This window comes from Schistocerca gregaria, chromosome 5, assembly GCF_023897955.1.
Source record: "Schistocerca gregaria isolate iqSchGreg1 chromosome 5, iqSchGreg1.2, whole genome shotgun sequence".
Classification (NCBI taxonomy): domain Eukaryota; kingdom Metazoa; phylum Arthropoda; class Insecta; order Orthoptera; family Acrididae; genus Schistocerca; species Schistocerca gregaria.
Window position 1 is genome coordinate 32,006,237 of NC_064924.1, and position 20,088 is coordinate 32,026,324.

Below are 20,088 nucleotides of genomic sequence, written 5' to 3' on the forward strand. Positions count from 1 at the left end.
TTCTCTCAAACACTACCAGTCGTGAGCTGAAGTCAGTCTCGATGGCACCCTGCACCGAGAGGCCTTTCCAAATAACTGGGACTTTTCCCCAGTCACCGCCATACTTGCCAACGACGGTGTAGCGCAAAACAGCCATTCACCACTGAAGACAGTGCGACGCCCTTCATCAGCAAACCACGTTTCTCGGTGGTGGCACTGGTCACACGCAGCAGGCTGTGCTGTGGTGTTTGCGGCTGCCTGCACAGGGGTCGGTAGTTCCCTAGACCGCCTGCTCCTCGTAAACGACCGCTGGTACAGGAACACACAGAGTGTACGAGGCTTGGAACATTAAAAGTGGCAACTAGACAGGTCCATATTTCAAAGCAGTCACCAGAACTGCGTATAACCCGTCGACAGCAGAGAAGTAGGCCCAGGATACTAGTGGCAGTTGTGTTGGAAGTTCGACTCGAGTGGTCTATTGGTCGACGAATCCCTGTAACAATTCTGAAGCGAATGCCGTGAAGCCCTTCCTTCATCTAAGGGATCGAGTTGAAATTACACAGGCCTAAATCTGGGGAGTGTGCTGGGTGGTACAGCACTTCCGAGCCCCACGGATTGAACAAATCACTTACAACTTGCGCCATCTGGGCCAGCACATTGTACTGCAGAGTGATGGACGGGTCCTATAGGAAGTCTCGCCGCTTGTGTTGCGCTGTGTTCCAAAACTGAACAGCTTAGCCGCGCGGCTAGAGGCACCATGTCACGGATTGCGCGGCTCCTCCCGCCGAAGGTTCGAGTCCTCCCTCGGATATGGGTGTGTGTGTTGTTCTTAGCATAATTTAGCTTAAATAGTGTGTAAGGCTAGGGATCGATGACCTCAGAAGTTTGGAATCTTAGGAATTCACACTCATTTGAACATTTTTTTGAACAGCTTACAGAATAAATCGGCGACGCTTTCTGCAGCACTCGCCCATAATTTTCTAGGACAATACTGGGGTGGAAAAGGCTCAAGTAGTGACCGATTTTAGCAGTCTATGGGGCTTGGAAGCGCTACACCACCTACCGCACTCCCCAGTCTTAGGCCTTATTTCAATTTGATTCCTAAAGTGAAGGAAACACTTCATGGAAATCGCTTCAGAACTGTTCCAAAATTCGTCTGATAATAAATCACTCAACTCGAACTATCAAAACAACTCGCCGTGTTGCTGGCCGGAGTGGCCGAGCGGTTTTAGGCGCATATATGAACGGGTTATGATGGACTTCGTGGACTATACTGCGAATCTCCACTGTTGTCGTCAGCCGTGGTCCATTGGAAGCTTCACGATGAGTCGGCCTTGCCCTCACGTTCCCTGGCATCCCAGCATCGGCTCACTGTCATAGAAAACGAGCTGCCTTTCAGAATGTCAGGTTCTGATAAAGCTGTCTCACACTAGTACGTTGCCTCTACGTGTCGTCATCTGAAGTCCGCTGCACACCCTAACAGCCAGGTAACAACACTAAACAGGAGTGATAGTACAGCTATCTGGTGGCTCTTCTACTTGTCACAGAAAATGGCATCTCTGTTCGCTTAGGTACCCGTTGATGGTGAGTGCCTGTACGAAGTTACGCTGCCATCCAACCGTGTATTGCAGATACTTCACTCTCTTTCTCCATTTCTCTCAAATCTCCTCAAAAGCCTTCCTTACAATAGTCCGCGTTGGCTGTTTCCACTGTGAACCTGAACACTGATACCTGTGTTGACCTATTCCGAAATTTTATTTCTTCTACGTACCTTCGAAGAACAGTGACGGTACCTTGCTACCCCACATTCCATTCATATAACACACAACAGGGATTTGTGGATCTTGTAGTTCATTCCCTTGTCTCTTTATTTTAGCCTCAGCGTTCTGAGAATTGTGAACCGTTATTGAATTTTACGCTGCCGAAGGCTGTTTCAAAGTTCCCAAGTGCTAAGGAGGTATCGTGATAATTTTTTTTTCTTCATTCCCTAACCCGTTTGAGTACCAGAACTCCTTGTGCAATACATTTTCCCTTGGGAAGCTGAACCAAACCCCCACTACTACTACTTCATTTTTTAATCTTGCTCTGTAGATTATTGCACCCACCATCTTACAAGTGTTGCTGGACACACTAGTCGCCCATCGCCTTCACATTCAACGTTTCTGTCGCTTGACATCGTAACGGTCTCACTCGGAAACATGAAAACACAAGATTTGTATTTCTGATGTACCGCCTGTGAAACTGAAGACGAATACCGGCAAAAGGGTTACAGAAATATTCAGCTCTTTATTTGCTACGTTCATTAAAATTAACAATGATACATTTATTTACAAAGCCATGTGTAATACAAATCACGTCTCCCACTTTCCGTTAAATGTAATTCCACGTGTCACACTTCGATAGATCTGTACTGAAGGCATCTCTTTCATTGGAGAGAACACCTCATTCACTCAGTTCCTGTCTTTCCTGGCGTTCACTTCTCGAAGAATGACGTCCTCGGCAGCGTCCTGGAGCAAATGCAGAACGCCTTGCTCACTTCACTGTAGGCAGCCCGTTGACACTCCTGGAAGAGAGCGGTTGCATTACAATTTGTATTTTTCTAGGACATAGAAAGCGACGAGGAATTGAGGATTTGTACGAGTTATATAGGTACTTATTTAGAATACCAGAAGTGTTTATTTCTGGAGCGATAAAATCTCTGAGTTTAAAATTCCGATAGTTTAAATCCCTCACTTTTTGGTACAGTCTATACATTTCTCTTCGCTCACGGCTCTTGCAAATGAGAAATTTCGCCAGTTTTAGCTACGTTGGACGATTCCTCAACGCAACATAGCTGTAACAAAATTATTTTCTAAATTATACCTCCTCGTCAACAGTTACTGACCAAAAGGAACAGTACGTCTCTCATGTCCATGTTCATCTATGGTTGGTTGGTTGTTGTTTGGGGAAGGAGACCAGACAGCGTGATCATCGGTCTCATGGGATTAGGGTAAGGATGGGGAAGGAAGTCGGCCGTGCTCTTTCAGAGGAACCATTCCGGCATTTGCCTGGAGTGATTTAGGGAAATCACGGAAAACCTAAATCAGGATGGACGGACGCGGGATTGAACCGTCGTCCTCCCGAATGCGAGTCCAGTGTCTAACCACTCCGCCACCTCGCTCGGTATATTCATCTATCGCTGTCTGCCCACAGTCTGAAATATATTTAATTAAAGCTACGTCGGATCAGTAATCATGGTCACTACGATTATGCAGGGTTAGGTCCCATGTATCCTTCACAAATAATGCTTCATTTTAGAACAGGAATAATTTTTACACCTCACTTACGACTCATCCTAACGGAAAACTGAGGTTCCACTAAACTTCCATATAGCCACATAGCTTTTCGTTATCCTACATTAGTTGCTCGAATCTTAAATCACGGAAAAGAGTTTCGCAATATAATTGCCAACAGAAGAGATTGGCGTTTAATCTGAGTATATCAGAAGACTAATTAGTGGAGGTGATGAGACTGATTTTATCTAGCGTTAAATTTTCTCTCTGCAACTGAATTTGAGCTGATATGAAACTTCCTGCTGGATGAAGCTCTGCGCCAAACCGATACCCGAATTTAGGACTTTGCCTCCCACGAGCATGGGGCATACTGACTAATATACCCAAGGTATACCGATGCTCATAAATTAAGGATAATTGCAGAATGTGGTGCCACGCAACGTGGCACTACACAAAACTGACGCTAATAACATTGGCACATACGGAACACATACGACACAGATCTGTAAGTCCACAGTACTGGTGATAAGTTGAGAAAACCGTCCCGAAACACTTGTGCTACGAAACGACACTGTTTCCTGCGCATGTACCCCCACATTAATATGGGATATGATCACCATGCGCAGGTACACAGGCCGCACAACGGGTTGGCATACTCTGGATCAGGTAGTCGAGCAGCTGCTGGGGTACAGCCTCCAATTCTTGAACCAATGCCTGTCGGAGCTCCTGAAGTGTCCTAGGGTTTTGAAGACGTGCAGCGATACGTCGACCGAGAACATGGGGTTTAGGTCTGGAGAACAGGCAGGCCACTCCATTCGCCTCATATCATCTGTTTCGAGGTACTCCTCCATGATGGCAGCTTCGTGGGGCCGTGCGTTATCATCCATCAGGAGGAAGGTGGAACCCACTGCACCTCTGAAAAGGAGTACATGCTGGTGAAAAATGACGTCCCGATACGCCTGACCTGTTACAGTTCCTGTGTCAAAGACATGCAGGGGTGTAAATGGACCAATCATAATCCTACCGCACACCATCGCCATGACCTCCGTACCGGTCCCTTTCAAGGACATTAAGACGTTGGTACCTGGTTCCTGGTTCACGCCGGATGAAAACCCGGCGAGAATCACTGTTCAGACTATACCTGGACTCGTCCGTGAACTAAACCTGGGACCACTGTTCCAAGACCATGTACTGTGATCTTGACACCAGGCTTTACGGGCTCTCCTGTGACCAGGGGTCAGTCGAATGCACCTTGCAGGTCTCTTCAGTCATCTGTAGACTCTGTGTCTGGAGACAACTGTTCCAGGCTGCGGTAAGGTCCCGAGCAAGGTTACCTGCAGTACTCCGTGGCCGTCTGCGGACACTGATGGTGAGATATCGGTACTCTTGTGGTGCTGTACAATGTGGACGTCCTGTACTGCTGGAATCATTGCCATAACGTTGAGATCTCACTTTGTGGCACACGGAGGGCCCGTGCTACGACCTGCTGTGTTTGACCAGCCTCCAATCGCCCTGGTATTCTACCTCTCATAACGTCATCAACATGTGTTCTTTGAGCCATATTCAACACACACTCACCATTAGAACGGATGAAAATGTGTGCACACTTACTCGCTGGACTCTGACATATACCAACACACCTCTGCGTATTTGGACTGCTGCCAGCGCCACCGTGCGACGACCGCAGGTCAAATGCACCGCATGGCCATACCCCAGGATGATTTAAACCCGCAAACCGCCCACCACTGCGTTTTTCACCTTGTATCAGCATTATCCTTAATTTATGAGCATGAGTGTGGATTCACAACGCTTCCTCACAGCTATGCTTCCGCTATTACCTCATCTCCTACCTTCCAAACTTCAAAGAAATTCTCATGCGAAAGTTGCGGGACTAGTACAGTTGAAAGAAAAAAAATACTGCGAAGTCATGTCTTGGCTGCTCACTGGGGAATTTTTCCAGAATGAACTTTTTACTCCGCAGCGATGTGTGAGCAAATATGAAATTTACTGGCAGATTAAAAATGTGTGCCTGACCGAGGCACGATCTCGGGAGCCGAGGCAACGTTTCCGATTCCAACTCTCGGTCCGGCACACAGCATTAATCTGCCAGCAAATTTCTTGATTTTATCTCTTCATCGAGACAAGCTATTGCACTGAAGTTAGCTGAGGAGGGTGGAAAAGTAGTGCAAAGGCACTGGTCACTTCTAGATACCGGTAGATCCGACCTGTGGGCCACTGCAGTTTAACCAATAAAGCATTCCTGTGAATGACAAGAAGTCGCGTTAGACTCATAGTTTATAACATTATTTTATTTTTGATGTCATTTAAGGGGATCATAGTCCGATTCAAATACCTGTTTTTCCATTGGGTCGTTCAAGCAGCTTCGCAGAGAACCTCCATGTTTCAGTTTGTAACTCCAGAATTCCTTAGAACCCCAAGAGTCTAGTGTTGTTAATGGGACAATCAGTTCTAGGGATTTAGTTAAGAGACCCTGACTTGTGTCTGTCACTGTCACTTCTGCTGGCTGGGGCCCGCATCTCGTGGTCGTGCGGTAGCGTTCTCGCTTCCCACGCCCGGGTTCCCGGGTTCTGTTCCCGGCGGGGTCAGGGATTTTCTCTGCCTCGTGATGGCTGGGTATTGTGTGATGTCCTTAGGTTAGTTAGTTAGTTCTAGGGGACTGATGACCATAGATGTTAAGTCCCATAGTGCTCAGAGCCATTTGAACCATTTTATTCTGGCTGGAGATTAATCCACTGTCACACTTATCAGAGAACTGAGAAATATGTAATCTCTATGTTCCTTCTAAAATGAGATTTTTGTACAAACGCAACACTAGTCGCATACTATTCACTACGTCTGCCTCTGAACCAGAAAGCAGGAGCAGCCACAGTGGGAGGGGGTGACCGAGGACCGACCGCTATCAATCAATCAGCAAAACACATGGACGAGAATCTCATTTTGCTATGTACAGGTTTCTCTCATGGCTGTCAGAAAAATGTCGGAAATGAGGAATGTTATAGAAAGTTTATAAACGTGCCACTACAAGCGGAAAAAGTTCTCATATCTAAAACTAACAAACGTTGCTATAGAGAAAGATACTGAGAACTTCGCTTTAAGAAAGTCTTCTTAATTCTTCAAGTAATAAATCTGTCTCTAAATTAATGTTACACAATGAGAGTCGCCTTGCTCCGAGTTTTCTGTTGCTCAATGGGCTGGGAGACTGGAGCATGACGTTTCATCACGGCCGAGGTAGTTAGTGGCCCACGGATGGGAGAGGAAGGCATGATCATATCGACTGCGTTCATTTCTACGGAACCTGGCCAGCATATGTCTTCAGAGACTTACAAAAACCATAGCAAATCAATATCTGAATAGACGGGATTTCAACTCAACTCGCTTCCCAAAAGTGAATCCAGTGTCATTGGACCACATTACCACGGTGTACCCCGAAAGACTTATTACAGTTACTTTGCACGTTTCGCAACCTGTTATCTCCTAATTTTGTGGATACACCTTCAGTGAACGTTATTTTCCAAATGTTGTTACCATTCTTGTTAGAGATAATAATATCTTTCACTCCTCAGTATCAAACATTTCCAGATTTTTCACATAGTATAGTATTGCATTCTTCTTGATGTCGTTCTAAAATCCCATCAGGAAGTAGTTTGTGCATATTCTTGACACTAGGATCCCAAAATCATTATCTTGAGTCATTTTTTCATCACTTTGTCATGGAATTTTTTTTCACTCATGCCCGCATTAAGTGTAGAATTCTCTCTAAAGTCTTTGATTTCAATCTTTCTTTATAGCCATTAACTACATCTCTCATCTCCTATAGACATTCTCTATGTTACAGCCCTCATTTCGCATTGTGCAACTCAATTTCTCATTGACTTGCAGTTTTCAGTAGATAACTCTGTTTATCGGAACTGGGAAATGATATGGAATTTGCAATTTCCTTGAGACATATGACTCTTAACTTTATCTTTGACGGTGAGAAAACCTGAAGAAATGAATTGAAATTTGTGATACAGCCAGGATTCGAACCCACGTCTCGTGCTTACTTGGCAGATATGCTAACCATTACACCACCATACCAATGTAACTAACACACCTGCATGGACTATCCTACTCCAAAGTCCGCTCTAACAGAAATTTCAATTAATGCCTTCAGCCCTTTTCCACTATCTTAAATCATCACTACTGCCGAATCTCTCCAGCACTGGAACACGATTCCAGTTTGGCACGTGATGGGGAAACGCTGCCTGTACATCATCAGTATGTGTTCTATTGTTATGATTGAATTACAATTTCCTTGACACATATGAATCTCAACTTTACTTTTGACAATAGCAGAAGCTGAAGAAATGAAGTAAATTTCGTGCCTAGGTCGGGATTTGAACTCGGGTCTCCTGCTTACTGTGCAGATGTGTTACGGATTAAATCATAGCAGCAATATAGCTAAGACTGTTGCATGAATTACACTACTTCTTTGCTGTGCCTAACAAAAATTTAAATTCATGCCGTCAGCCCATTTTCCCCTTCTTATCGAAGATAAAGTTGAGAGTCATACGCCTCAAGGAAATTGTAATTCCATCATATCGATAGATCATCTACACCTGATTTAGTACATGGTTTCCCCATTTCGTACAAAGCTGGAGTGCTATTCCAATACCGGAGATTCTCTGCAATACTGACGATTCGAGTAGGGAAGAATAGGCTGAAGGCGCGAATTGAAGTCTGTGTTAGGGAAGGCACTGAAAGGGGATAGTCTGTGTACCTATGTTAGCCATACTGCTATAGTGATGAAATGGACAGCACGTATGTCTAGCAAGAAAGATACCTAGGTTCAAGTCCCAGCAATGGCACAAATTTTAATTCATATATTCAGCTTCTGTCATTATCGAAGAAGCTGGTTCCACACCGTCTTTTTTACTCACGTTTGGAATTTTCGTTTTATTAAGGGGTTAAATTTCCTAAGTGTTCATATTGGTATTTTGTTTGGTGGCCTCTGCATCCACATGATCAGCAGTTTCAGTTACCGACAGAGGATTCAACATAACTCATAACTTTCAATGTCTTGCATCCACAAACGAAATAAATATAATTTTCTTCTCATTCGAGCTAATTTTCCGGTGTAGTCAAAATTTTATTCTGTGGGATTCCTTCAGCTTTTGATAATGTTTACTTTCATCAGAAGCTAACTGGCCAACAACTCCATGTACACGAGATGATCTGGCGCCATCCAGTGACGTGTACTATGCCTTCATTTGGAATGTGTGACTTGAAAATAACTTCCAGATTATCTGGAATACGTTTTAGTAGAATGATCCTATTCTCTGTAACTATTTTTCATTTTTAATTTCACACTTTTGTATTCAGTATAGTATCTCTTGTACTGTTTCAGGATGGCTACTCCGTTTATGGCCAGAGCCAGATTGCTTGTGTTTCATCTGCACTGACTTTGGGATACCAGTTCAAAAAATTTCTTCAAATCAGTAGGCCTAATCTTCAGATTTAGAAGCATTTTCCTTCTCTAAACCCATTTGTAGTTTCAAATGGTCCATCATGAAATACTAACCTCTGGTTGGGGTATCCTGACCCTAGTTCAAACTGAGATTTCTTTGTTTGTCAGTTAGCGAGAATAAATATTCTTATAATTGTTATCACCTCTGACAAACATACAATTTTATGTCTTCCCTCTTGCTTTTCTGGTACATTGATGATAGCGTTGTTGTTTCAAATTTTGTGAATAATTCTAAAAGTGACTCAACTCATATTTTAAATGTTAAGAATACCTTGCCGTTTCCTGTTCTTTTTTACCGTATTCGTATGCCCGTTGCAGAAAGCGTTATTTAATTCCTTTGTCATCAAACAAGGAACCCGTTCATCCTAGCAATTTCCTGTGTTCGTTCGAGTGAAGTGTAGAAACATAACAGAAACTTTCTAAAATCCACGGTGTCCTATACGACTGTTATCGTAGCACTTGGACACCGGCATGTTGGCTGGATTGTTGCACCTCCCCATTATAAGCACGTCCTTCGTTTAACTTCCAATTCAGTTTCCACTAACTGTCTCCAACCGGCTAATCCCATTAAACTTTAGCTCGTCTTCCTCTTAATGTTTTCGAATGCCTTTGTTCAATTCTGCAAGCACTAACGCGTTTTCCTTAAGCCATATTACCCGTGTAAGTATGTGATTTCTTTATTTTCTAGAGCTTTCATTCCGTTTCTTATTTATCATCTGTTAAGTATTATTTTATCCTTAAGCCCGGTGGCATGAATTGAGATTATATGTAATGAATTTCTTTCAACCTTTGTCTCCGCGTTTATTTTACATTTTATTCCTTTCCACAATGTCACTGCAGATTCCGATGTGATTCGGGACACAAATATCCTGAGTACTTTATTTACTGTTTGAAACTATACAATGCATGTAGTTATTATTTACATTCGGAAAGTCATAATTTATTTCTATGTATCGACTTTCTTCGCAGTACACATTCAAGATGTATACTTCCTTATATTCTGGAATAACACAGTAACTACCTACCAGTACATTAAATCAAAAATTTCTACCTAATTGTAGGTTTCCTACTCTATTCGCACTTTGTTCTTCGTCTTAATTACTTATATGCACATGTAGTCCAATCAAACGTGGACACAGATTTCGAAGGCTCTGGAAAATGAAACTTTCAATCTATCTCATCTATAGAAAAAACTAAAACATACCTGTTCCGGGAGGTCAGAGATATTACTATTGTTGATACTTTGCAAACAGCAATGAAACAACTGGTGACAGGAACGAAAAGCAGGAAATTCATCTAACCCTACATTCGCCTCCACAGTGAGAAAAATAAGCAGTTTCAATCACTAGTTGCTGAAAAATCCACCACCTTTGTTTTTGCCACATTTGAACAAGTTCTTGACAGGAACATTTTGATTCGCACGAGCAAGCTATGACAGCCTATACGTGTAGTTTGCGCATCATCCACGATCTCGCTTCTGAGACAGTGGATTGTGAAGGACACACAGTACTGCGCGGGCAGCCCGAGAGCTTTTCACGTTGTCCACTAGAGTGGGCACTTTTTTATTATTGCAGCAGAGGAGTGTCCGGGCCGCCACGGTAGTGTGAGACCGCTTCCCTGGACGAGGGGCGTCGGAGGCAGCCCGCTAGGAGCCTGGAGCTGCAGGTGTCTGGGCAGCAAGGGTACTGGATGTGGTGGCGTAAGGTTGGTGATGACCAAACACTCCGTCACAGTCACGGACTAAAGTGGGTAATGTGACAGCGTTATGGATGGCCTGTTCCACACATGGGAATGTTAAGGTCGGGGTTGCTCCTCGATGCTATTCGACAACGGAGAGCTATATGCCAGAAACATATTCAGTGTCTTTCATACTTCAAGTGCCACAGATGCGACACCGCACTAGACGCACACTAAGGATTGTTAGCTACACATCTCTCAGGTGTCCTTTTGCGGGAGGGAACGAATCCCTTTCCGCTGTGGATCTCGAACTAACCCTTCGGTGTGCCCAAAATTCCAATGTGAACAAAAAAGGAACTATACACTGAGCTGACAAAGTCACGGATATGCGCATATGCAGGTGGCATTAGTATTACGGACACAAGGTATAAAAAGGGAGTGCATCGGCGGAGCTGTCATTTGTACCCAGGTGATTCATGTGAAAAGTTTCAGGACGTCATTATGGCCACGTGACGGGAATTAACAGACATTGAACGCGAAATGCTAGTTGGAGGTAGATAGTTGCAACATACCATTTTTGAAATCGGTGGACTGCTCAGTGTTCCTAGATACACAGTATCAAGAGTGCGCCACGAATACCATGCTTTAGGTACTACCTCCCACCACAGACAACGCGATGGCCGACAGCCTGCACTTAACTACCGAAAACAGCAGCGTTTGCGTGGGGTTGTCAACGCTAACAGACAAGCAGCACTCCGTGAAATAACCACAGAAATATGTGCGAAACGTACGACTAACTTAACCATTAGGACTGTTGGACCCTAGACTGCTGGTAAATTGGGGAATGTGAGACGAGTCGCGATTTCAGTTGGTAAGAGCTGATGGTAGGGTTCGAGTATAGCACAGACCCCGCAAAGCCATGGACGCCAGTCGTCAAGGCATTGTGAAGGCTGGTGGTGGTTCTGCAATGGTGTCAACTGTGTTTACATACAATGGTCTGGGTCCTCTGTTCCAAATCATATACCGAAAATGGTTATGGTTATGTTCGGCTACCCGGAGATCATCTCCACCCACACATGGACTTCCTTTGTGGATCGCAATGTGCCCCGTCACGGGGCTGCTATTGTTCGCGAATGGTTTGAAGAGCATTGAGGACAATTCGAGTGAATGATGTGGCCAGTCAGATCTCCCGTTTGAAACCTTTATCGGACATAATGGAGAGGTCAATTAGTTCAAAAAATTGTGCACTAGCAACACTTTCGTAATTATGAACGGCTACGGAGGCAGTTGGCTCAACATTTCTGCAGGGGACTTTAGACGACTTCTTCAGTTTCACCAGCTTCGACATAGTCACGAATATGAACAGTGATGCAACGCTATCAAATGTTTTTTATTCCAGTCTTTGATCACAATATCAATTCCTTTGACGATGACCGATTTTAGACAGTAATGACCATCTTCAGATATTTTGTACAGTATGTCCTAATGTGATAAGGCCGTAGTGGCATCGTCAGAACATATAAATATACTCAGCACAAAATCGTCACATGGGTATAAAATAAAGTGTAGAATGGGACACATCGACCACACAGTCATTTTTGCAACTCACATTAGGACACGGTGCAGAACAGATGTGAAGACAGTCATTACTGGCTGAAACCGGTCATCGTCAAAGGAATTGATATTGTGATCAAAGACTGGAATAAAGAACGTTTGACTTCTTTACTTCATGCTGCACTACGTCTGACGTAAGAAGATCCGACACTACACTGGAAGGTATCCCATTACTTTTGACACCTTGGTGCACTTTAAGATACGCCTACGAACAAGAACTCTATTGATGAATATAATGGTAGAAAGTGAAGGTATGTGCAGGTATGCCATATGGACATGATTACCCGTTTGATGAAGCGAGCAGGTGACTGCACCAGTGAGGCCCAAGCGAGCGGCCGGCGGCCGGCGGCGTCATCAGCTGCGCACGCGCGCCCGACCGGAGGCGGCAGCCGCGATGGCGAGGGCCGCCCCCAGCAGGGGGGCGGGGGGCGGCGGCCGGGGGGCTGACGCCGCCTGCCGCTGGATGGCCGCCGTGTTGTCCCCTGCAGGACACCACAGCCGTATCTCAGCGTCAGCCCACGCTTGCCGGGGCTATCGCAGCCACAGCAGCACAGCCCCCGGCTGCTTCCAAGCACACCTGCATCTACATCCATAGCCTGCGAAATCATCTTGAGGTGCATGCTAGAGGCTACGTCCCATTGTTCCTGTTACTGGGGTTTCTTGTCGTTCCTTTCACGTATAGCGTGCGCAAAGATGGTTCTTTGAATGCCTCTGTGCATGTAGTTAATTATTCTAATCCTATCCTCACGATTCCTATGTGAGACATATCTAAGGTGTAGTAGTATATTCCAAGAGTCATCATTTAAAGCAGATCCTTGTTTATTAACGAACTTACTCGGAATACATTATCTTCAAGAGTCTTCCAATTCAGCTTTTTCAGTATCTCTGTGACATTCTCCCAAAGATTAGAGGAGCCTGCGACTGTTCGTGTTCGCCTTCTCTGTATTCGTTCAATATGTCCTGTTAGCCCTACTTGGTACGGTAAGGACCCCACTCACTTGAGCACTGGTCACACGGATGATCTGTAAACATCTCCGTCGTAGAATGGTTGCACTTCACCAATATTCTACCAATGAACCGAAGTCTATGACGTGCTCTACCCACAGCTGAGCCTATGTAATCATTCCATTTCATGTCCCTACAAAGCGTTACACCGACTATTTGTATGAATTCCCCGATTCCAACAGATACTCATTGATGCTATAGTCATAGGATACGACGTTTTCTTCGTTTGGTGGAGGGCGCATTTTTACATTTCTGAATATTTAAAGAATGTAGCCAAACTTTCCACCACTTTGGAATCTTATCAACAATTGACTGAATATGTAACTTCTTTCAGGTAGTACATCATCATAGATAACTGTAAATCCCGCAAAAAGTCTCAGGTTACTATCTATATTGTCTGGAACGTCTTCAGTATGCAACAACAATAGCAGCAGCCCTAACACACTTTCCTGGGGCACACCTGAAGTTACTCCTACATCTGACAATGACTCTCGATGCAAGATAACATGCTGCGTCCTCCCTAACAAAAATCCTGAGTTCAGTCACAAATATCGCCTCATACCACGACGATCGAACTTTTGTCAATAACCGTAGGTGTGTTACTGACTGAAATCCTTTTCGGAAATCAAGAAACATCGCATTTAATTGACTCCCTTGATCCAAAGCATTCAGTACGTCATGTGAGAAACGTGCGAGTTGGGTTTTACGAGATCGATGCTTTCGGAATCCATGCAGATTGCCATGGAGATGGTTATTTTGTTCAAGATACATCATTATGTTCGAACTCAGAATATGTTCTAAGCTTCCACAACGGATCTATGTCAGAGATATTGGACGGTAGTTTCGTGGATCATTTCTACTACCCTTCTTGTAGACGCATGTGACACGTCCTTTTTTCCTATAACTAAGAACGGTTTATAGTTCGAGGGATGCTCGGCAGATTATAGAAGAGGGGCTGAATCAGCCGCAAATTCGTCATAGAATGTGATTTGGAACTCCATCTGATCCTGGAGCTTTTCCCAGGTTTAACGATTTCATCAGTCTCTCAATAAACGGTCTTTTACAAATTCGGGGTCATTGTTATAGGTATTGCAGATAAAGCTAAACTACATATATTCAGATTTGGATCTAATGACCGTAAATGAGTACTCAATAAATGCAGCTCCTAGGCACTGTTCAAATTGTAAAATTTAATCAGACTGTCACAAGTGCACTTTTGGACAATTAGACAGGTAGCTAAGGTACCTATTAACCAGTAGCACCTCAGGTTACCCAGGGGTTTCGTGCATCAACTACTCCATGTTGCATTCTAGCAACAACTGTAAATGAATGCACATTCCTTTGCGTTCGGGCGCTAAATTTCACTTGTGCTGCTTCATATAACGAGTAATGATTTGACAACCAGTATCAAAAGGTGAACAGTGGAAAGCTCTAGAGCACTGCATCAGTGTGGCTAAGCTAAGTGAGAATTAGTGGTCCTCGTCGCTCGCTGTTGCCCCAGTCCGCCCTCACTCGCCTTCACGCGGGCCACTACTGGCCGACCGCGACTCGGCAGATGTGCGTCCTCGTCGAAGCGGGCTGCCTGCCACGTCATAAAGCGCAGGGAGCGCCGCGCGCCCGCCACAGTGCTGGGCCGACGTGGTTCCGCGAGCCGCGCGGGCGGCCGCAGGCTCACTGACCACCATACAGACCTATATCTCTGACGTCGATCTGTTGTAGAATTTTAGAACTTGTTTCTTGCTCGCGTATCATGTCGCTTTTGGAAACACAGAATCTACTCTGTAGGAATCAGCATGGATTCCGGAAACAGCGATCGTGTGAGACCCAACTCGCTTTATTTGTTCATGAGACCCAGAAAATATTAGATACAGGCTCCTAGGTAGATGCTATTTTCTTTGACTTCCGAAAGGCGTTCGATACAGTTCCGCACTGTCGCCTGACAAACAAAGTAAGAGCCTACTGAATATTAGACCAGCTGTGTGGCTGGATTGAACAGTTTTTAGCAAACAGAACACAACATGTTCTTATCAATGGAGAGGTGTCTACAGACGTTAAAGTAACCTCTGGCGTGCCGCAGAGGAGTGGTATGGCACCATTGCTTTTCACAATATATATAAATGACCCAGTGGATAGTGTCGGAAGATCCCTGCGGCTTTTCACGGATGATGCTGTAGTATACAGAGAAGTTGCAGCATTAGAAAATTGTAGCGAAATGCAGTAAGATCTGCAGCGGATAGGCATTTGGTGCATGGATTGGCAACTGACCCTTAACATAGACAAATGTAATGTATTGCGAATACATAGAAATAAGGCTACTTTATTGTATGATTATATGACAGCGAAACAAACACTGGTAGCAGTTACTTCTGTAAAATATCTGGGACTATGCGTGCGGAACGATTTTAAGTGGAATGATAATATAAAATTAATTGTTGGTAAGGCGGGTACCAGGTTGAGATTCATTGGGAGAGTACTTAGAAAATGTAGTCCATCAAGAAAGGAGGTGGCTTACAAAACACTCGTTCGACCTATACTTGAGTATTGCTCATCAGTGTGGGATCCGTACCAGATCGGGTTGACGGAGAAGATAGAGAAGATTCAAAGAAGAGCAGTGCGTTTCGTCACAGGGTTATTTGGTAACCGTGATAGCGTTACGGAGATGTTTAGCAAACTCAAGTGGCAGACTCTGCAAGAGAGGCGCTCTGCATCGCGGTGTAGCTTGCTCGCTAAGTTTCGAGAGGGTGCGTTTCTGGATGAGGTATCGAGTATATTGCTTCCGGCGATTGCATTGTCGCTGGTTGAAATTTCCCATTTCCTGGAGCGTCGCAACAATATGAGACAACTGCCGATATTGTCGAAAATTCAACCTGGCTGAATGCCCGTAAGTACTTTGAACATAGTTTACGCCAGGAGAAGCTTAGGTCTCACATTATTTACCTCTACGGGGAGGAAATGTATCGGTGTTTACGTAACTTGGATAAACTTCGTAGCTGTCGTGTCAGACTGCAATGTGCCTTGTCGTTCTTATTGAGGTGTCGTGCTGAGAATCGTGTCCCAACTTTTGCTAAAATTGTACATCATATTAATTCTCCCGCCGCCAGTCGCATTAAACAACGTGCTGGCTTGGCGCTTGTCCGTGAAAGGATTCGTTTTACTCGTCGACGGTTGGACTCTGTTTCCAAAGAATTGTTTCGTTTCCATTTATTGATGGCTAGTAAACTGTCTGAATTTACATGGGATTGGTTGGACGGCGCCTCATGGACTCAGGCTGATTGTGAATATCGTTCTGTCACTGCTCGGCATCTGGCTAAGTTTGAACGTTTCCGTGGCTCGGAGGCTGATCCTATCTCCCGACGTTCTGTGATAAATCTCACAGAGAAACCTCTTGACGACGCAGCGTTATCCGTGCTAGGGAAGGGTTTAAATTTTGCACCAACACCGAAGAGTTTGCCGGTAGTGGATTTTATCAGTTCGATTGAACAGGCAGTTTACAAACTACCTCCTGTTGATGCAGAGGATGTCAGGAGGGAGACATGTCGTGTTTTGACTTGGGCTCGTCCACCCAAGAGCAATGTGACATCAGCGGAGAGGGCTGTTTTACGCTCTCTCAGAGCTGATCCGGACATTGTCATTTTACCTGCGGACAAGGGCAATGCCACCGTTGTTTTGAACAAACATGACTATGTACAAAAGATGAATTGTTCATTATCTGACTCAGCGTATCGCAGGATCGATGCTGACCCCACGAAAAGCGTTGAGAGGAAGACCAACAACCTCCTGAAGAAAATTGGTTTGCCACAGGACACTATCAAGAGTCTTAACACCTATAGTGCTGTTCCCCCCAGGTTATATGGCCTTCCGAAACTGCATAAGGAGGGGGTCCCTCTCCGCCCCATAGTCAGCAATATCGGTGCTCCAACATATCGTGTGGCTAAGCACCTTGCTTCAATGTTAAGCCCACAAGTTGGACGTTGTGAATATCATATTAAGAACTCAGCTGACTTCTTACGGCGTTTGGAGGGAATGCAGTTGAATGACTCTGATATGTTAGTACGTTTTGATGTGGTCTCGCTCTTTACTCGTGTTCCTTTGTCTGATTCGTTGCGGTTAATTGAAGTGAAGTTTGGATTGGAACTAACTAATTTGTTTCGACATGTGTTGACGTCCACGTATTTCTTATTCAATGACCAGTATTACGAGCAGACAGATGGAGTTGCGATGGGTAGCCCGTTATCTCCTGTGATTGCAAATCTGTTCATGGAAGACTTCGACGAGCGTGCATTGGAGTCGGCGCCATTGAAACCTGCCGGTTTTTTCAGATACGTTGACGATACTTTTGTTGTTTGGCCGCATGGCAGGGAGAATTTGAATGCCTTTTTAGAACATCTAAACTCGATCCACCCCAACATTCGTTTTACCATGGAGGTGGAAGAGGATGGTTGCCTTCCCTTTCTTGACGTTTTGGTTAGGAGGAAGGTGGATGGATCGTTGGGACATGCAGTTTATAGGAAGCGTACTCACACGGACTTGTATCTGCAGGCGGACAGTTGTCATCATCCGGCCCAACGTGAAGAGGTACTTCGTACCCTGGTACACAGGGCACATGTCATCTCCGACGTTGAGACTTTGCCTGCTTAGCTGGCCCATCTTGAGGCTACTCGTACCTTCCGCCACAATGGGTATAGTGAAAGACAGATTGAACGGGCGTTGCGATATCAACCAACTGTGCGCCAGGTGACTGATGATAATTCTCAGTTGACTCCTAAATCTATTGCCTTTTTGCCCTACATAGGAAGCACTTCAAACAAGATAGGTCGTATTTTACGGAAATACAATGTGAAATGTGTTTTCCGACCTCCATCTAAGATTAAAGCGCTTTTGGGGTCTGTTAAGGATGATCTTGGTTTACGTAAGGCAGGTGTTTATCGCATTCCTTGTAGCTGTGGCATGGCATACATTGGTCAGACCATCAGGACCGTGGAGGACCGGTGTATTGAACATAAATGGCACACGCGACTACAGCAGCCTAGCAAATCTGCTATTGCCGAACATTGTTTGGACACTGGTCACCCAATGTGGTATAATAATACCGAGATATTAGCATGCACGTCCGGCTATTGGGATAGTGTGATTAAGGAGTCTGTTGAAATTAAATTGGCTAGCAACCTTGTGAATAGGGATGGAGGCTTTTGTTTAAACTCGGCCTGGAATCCTGCTCTTTCACTTGTTAAAAAACATAGGGACAGAGTTAACGTTTCCTCAACTACCAGTCCATAGTTTCTTACTATCGATAGCTCTGACTTCGTTCATCTTTGGTGGCTTTTGTTTAGGTGTGTGTTATCTTTTCTGTTAGACTCGCAGAACCGAGCTCTCGTGTTGTCTACACTTCGTTTGGTCGTTGCAGTTAAGCCTTGAAAATGGCGGAGTGTGCATCCGCCGAAATATCGGCAGTTGTCGAAAATTCAACGTGGCTGAATGCCCTTAAGTACTTTGAAGATGCTGATTGATGTCCCCCAGACGGTTAAAGAACGATGACTTGAAAATTTTTATAATTTGCATCTGGACAAACAGCTATTTAGGGTGGTCAAGATAAACGGGACACCCTGTATAGTATGGGAGTATATGCAGCGTGATTACAGAAAAGATGTCAACATAGAAAAGTGTTCCTCCACAAATGACGACACGACTATTAGTAATTAGAACAATCCGTATTAAAGGAAATCAATGTCATGTGGTCTGTAGCAAACGGACAGGTATAAATCGAAGTTAATCAGCATTTAATGTTAAGGGTATGAACAGTGAAACAAGTGAAATAACAGGTAACGGTTGATCTCAACAAAGGATGTATTGTGAACACCACCTGTACAGGAAAATTTAAAAAGATACACTATGATTCCGAGAAAGAGATCTTTGAATCCTAGTAGAAGCAGTGGAAGTACTAGACAGAGATGCGTTCAGTCAAAACGCAAACTGTTCAGCAGGACAGCAAGAAAAAAATTTGAGTAGATCTGCCACAAGAAGAGGTTCCCAATGTACTAGGAAATCTGGATGACGGATATCATTAAACTACCGCCCTTTGGTTAGATCTTTTTCTTTTTCACATCAGTTAACACTATGTTAAAACTGTTCAAAAAACCGGTTTCGGAAATAACCGATTTTCGGTTTTTTGTTTCTGTTCTTTCGTGTAATAAACGTAGAAACAGAAAAAAGAATGAAACGTTTTTACTCTGAGTTTCAAGATACGCAGCATCAAACTATTAAGTTAAATATGCAAATAAAAGAAAATTTACTCCGTCCAGAGTTCGCTGCTTTTCTCTAAAACTGATAAGAATTTGAATACTGTGGTGTCACCGCCAGACACCACACTTGCTAGGTGGTAGCCTTTAAATCGGCCGAGGTCCGGTAGTATACGTCGGACCCACGTGTCACCATTATCAATGATTGTGGACCGAGCGCCGCCACACGGCAGGTCTAAAGAGACTTCCTACCACTCGCCCCAGTTGTACAGCCGACTTTGCTAGCGATGGTTCAATGACGAAATACGCTCTCATTTTCCGAGACGATAGTTAGCATAGCCTTCACCTACGTTATTTACTACGACCTTGCAAAGCGCCATTATCAGTTATTATTGATATTGAATCATGTACCGTTAAGACCGACGTTAGTCATTAATGGATTAAAGTTAAGTATTCCACCAGCTACGTCCGTTTTTCTCAATTCTAATTCCGTTGTCATGTTCCAGACCTCACGCCAGACTGCGTGAGATAAAACGCGTTCATTTCGGCCTCCTTTAGTAATACGGTGTTGGCTCTCCTGCCAACCACAACATTGGCGACGAGAGTAAAAGTGTTCTTATCTAAATTGCCCTGATTTACTTGTGTAATGCCTTCGCCACAATCTCCAGAAATACTGTCCGAATTTTATCGCTTACGGAATCAGCAGACGCAGGCCTTACTGGATGCCCTTGGACAGCTTGTCCAGGGTCAACGTGCGCTGCAAAACGATGCGGCAGCA

At 44.4% G+C, this 20,088-nt stretch overlaps 1 protein-coding gene across 1 annotated transcript in view; it reads right to left on the reverse strand.

The window, feature by feature from the left end:
• Positions 1-2,269: 2,269 nt before the first annotated feature.
• The window catches only part of LOC126273203 (lachesin-like), a 138,412-nt gene continuing 120,593 nt past the window's right edge, over positions 2,270-20,088 (reverse strand). Inside the window, exons 7-8 of the mRNA XM_049976747.1 lie at positions 12,354-12,551; positions 2,270-2,542 (exon numbers count right to left, since the gene is read on the reverse strand). Coding sequence (XP_049832704.1) covers positions 12,424-12,551 — 128 coding nt within the window. The 3' untranslated portion in view covers positions 2,270-2,542; positions 12,354-12,423. The remainder of the gene's footprint in view (positions 2,543-12,353; positions 12,552-20,088) is intronic.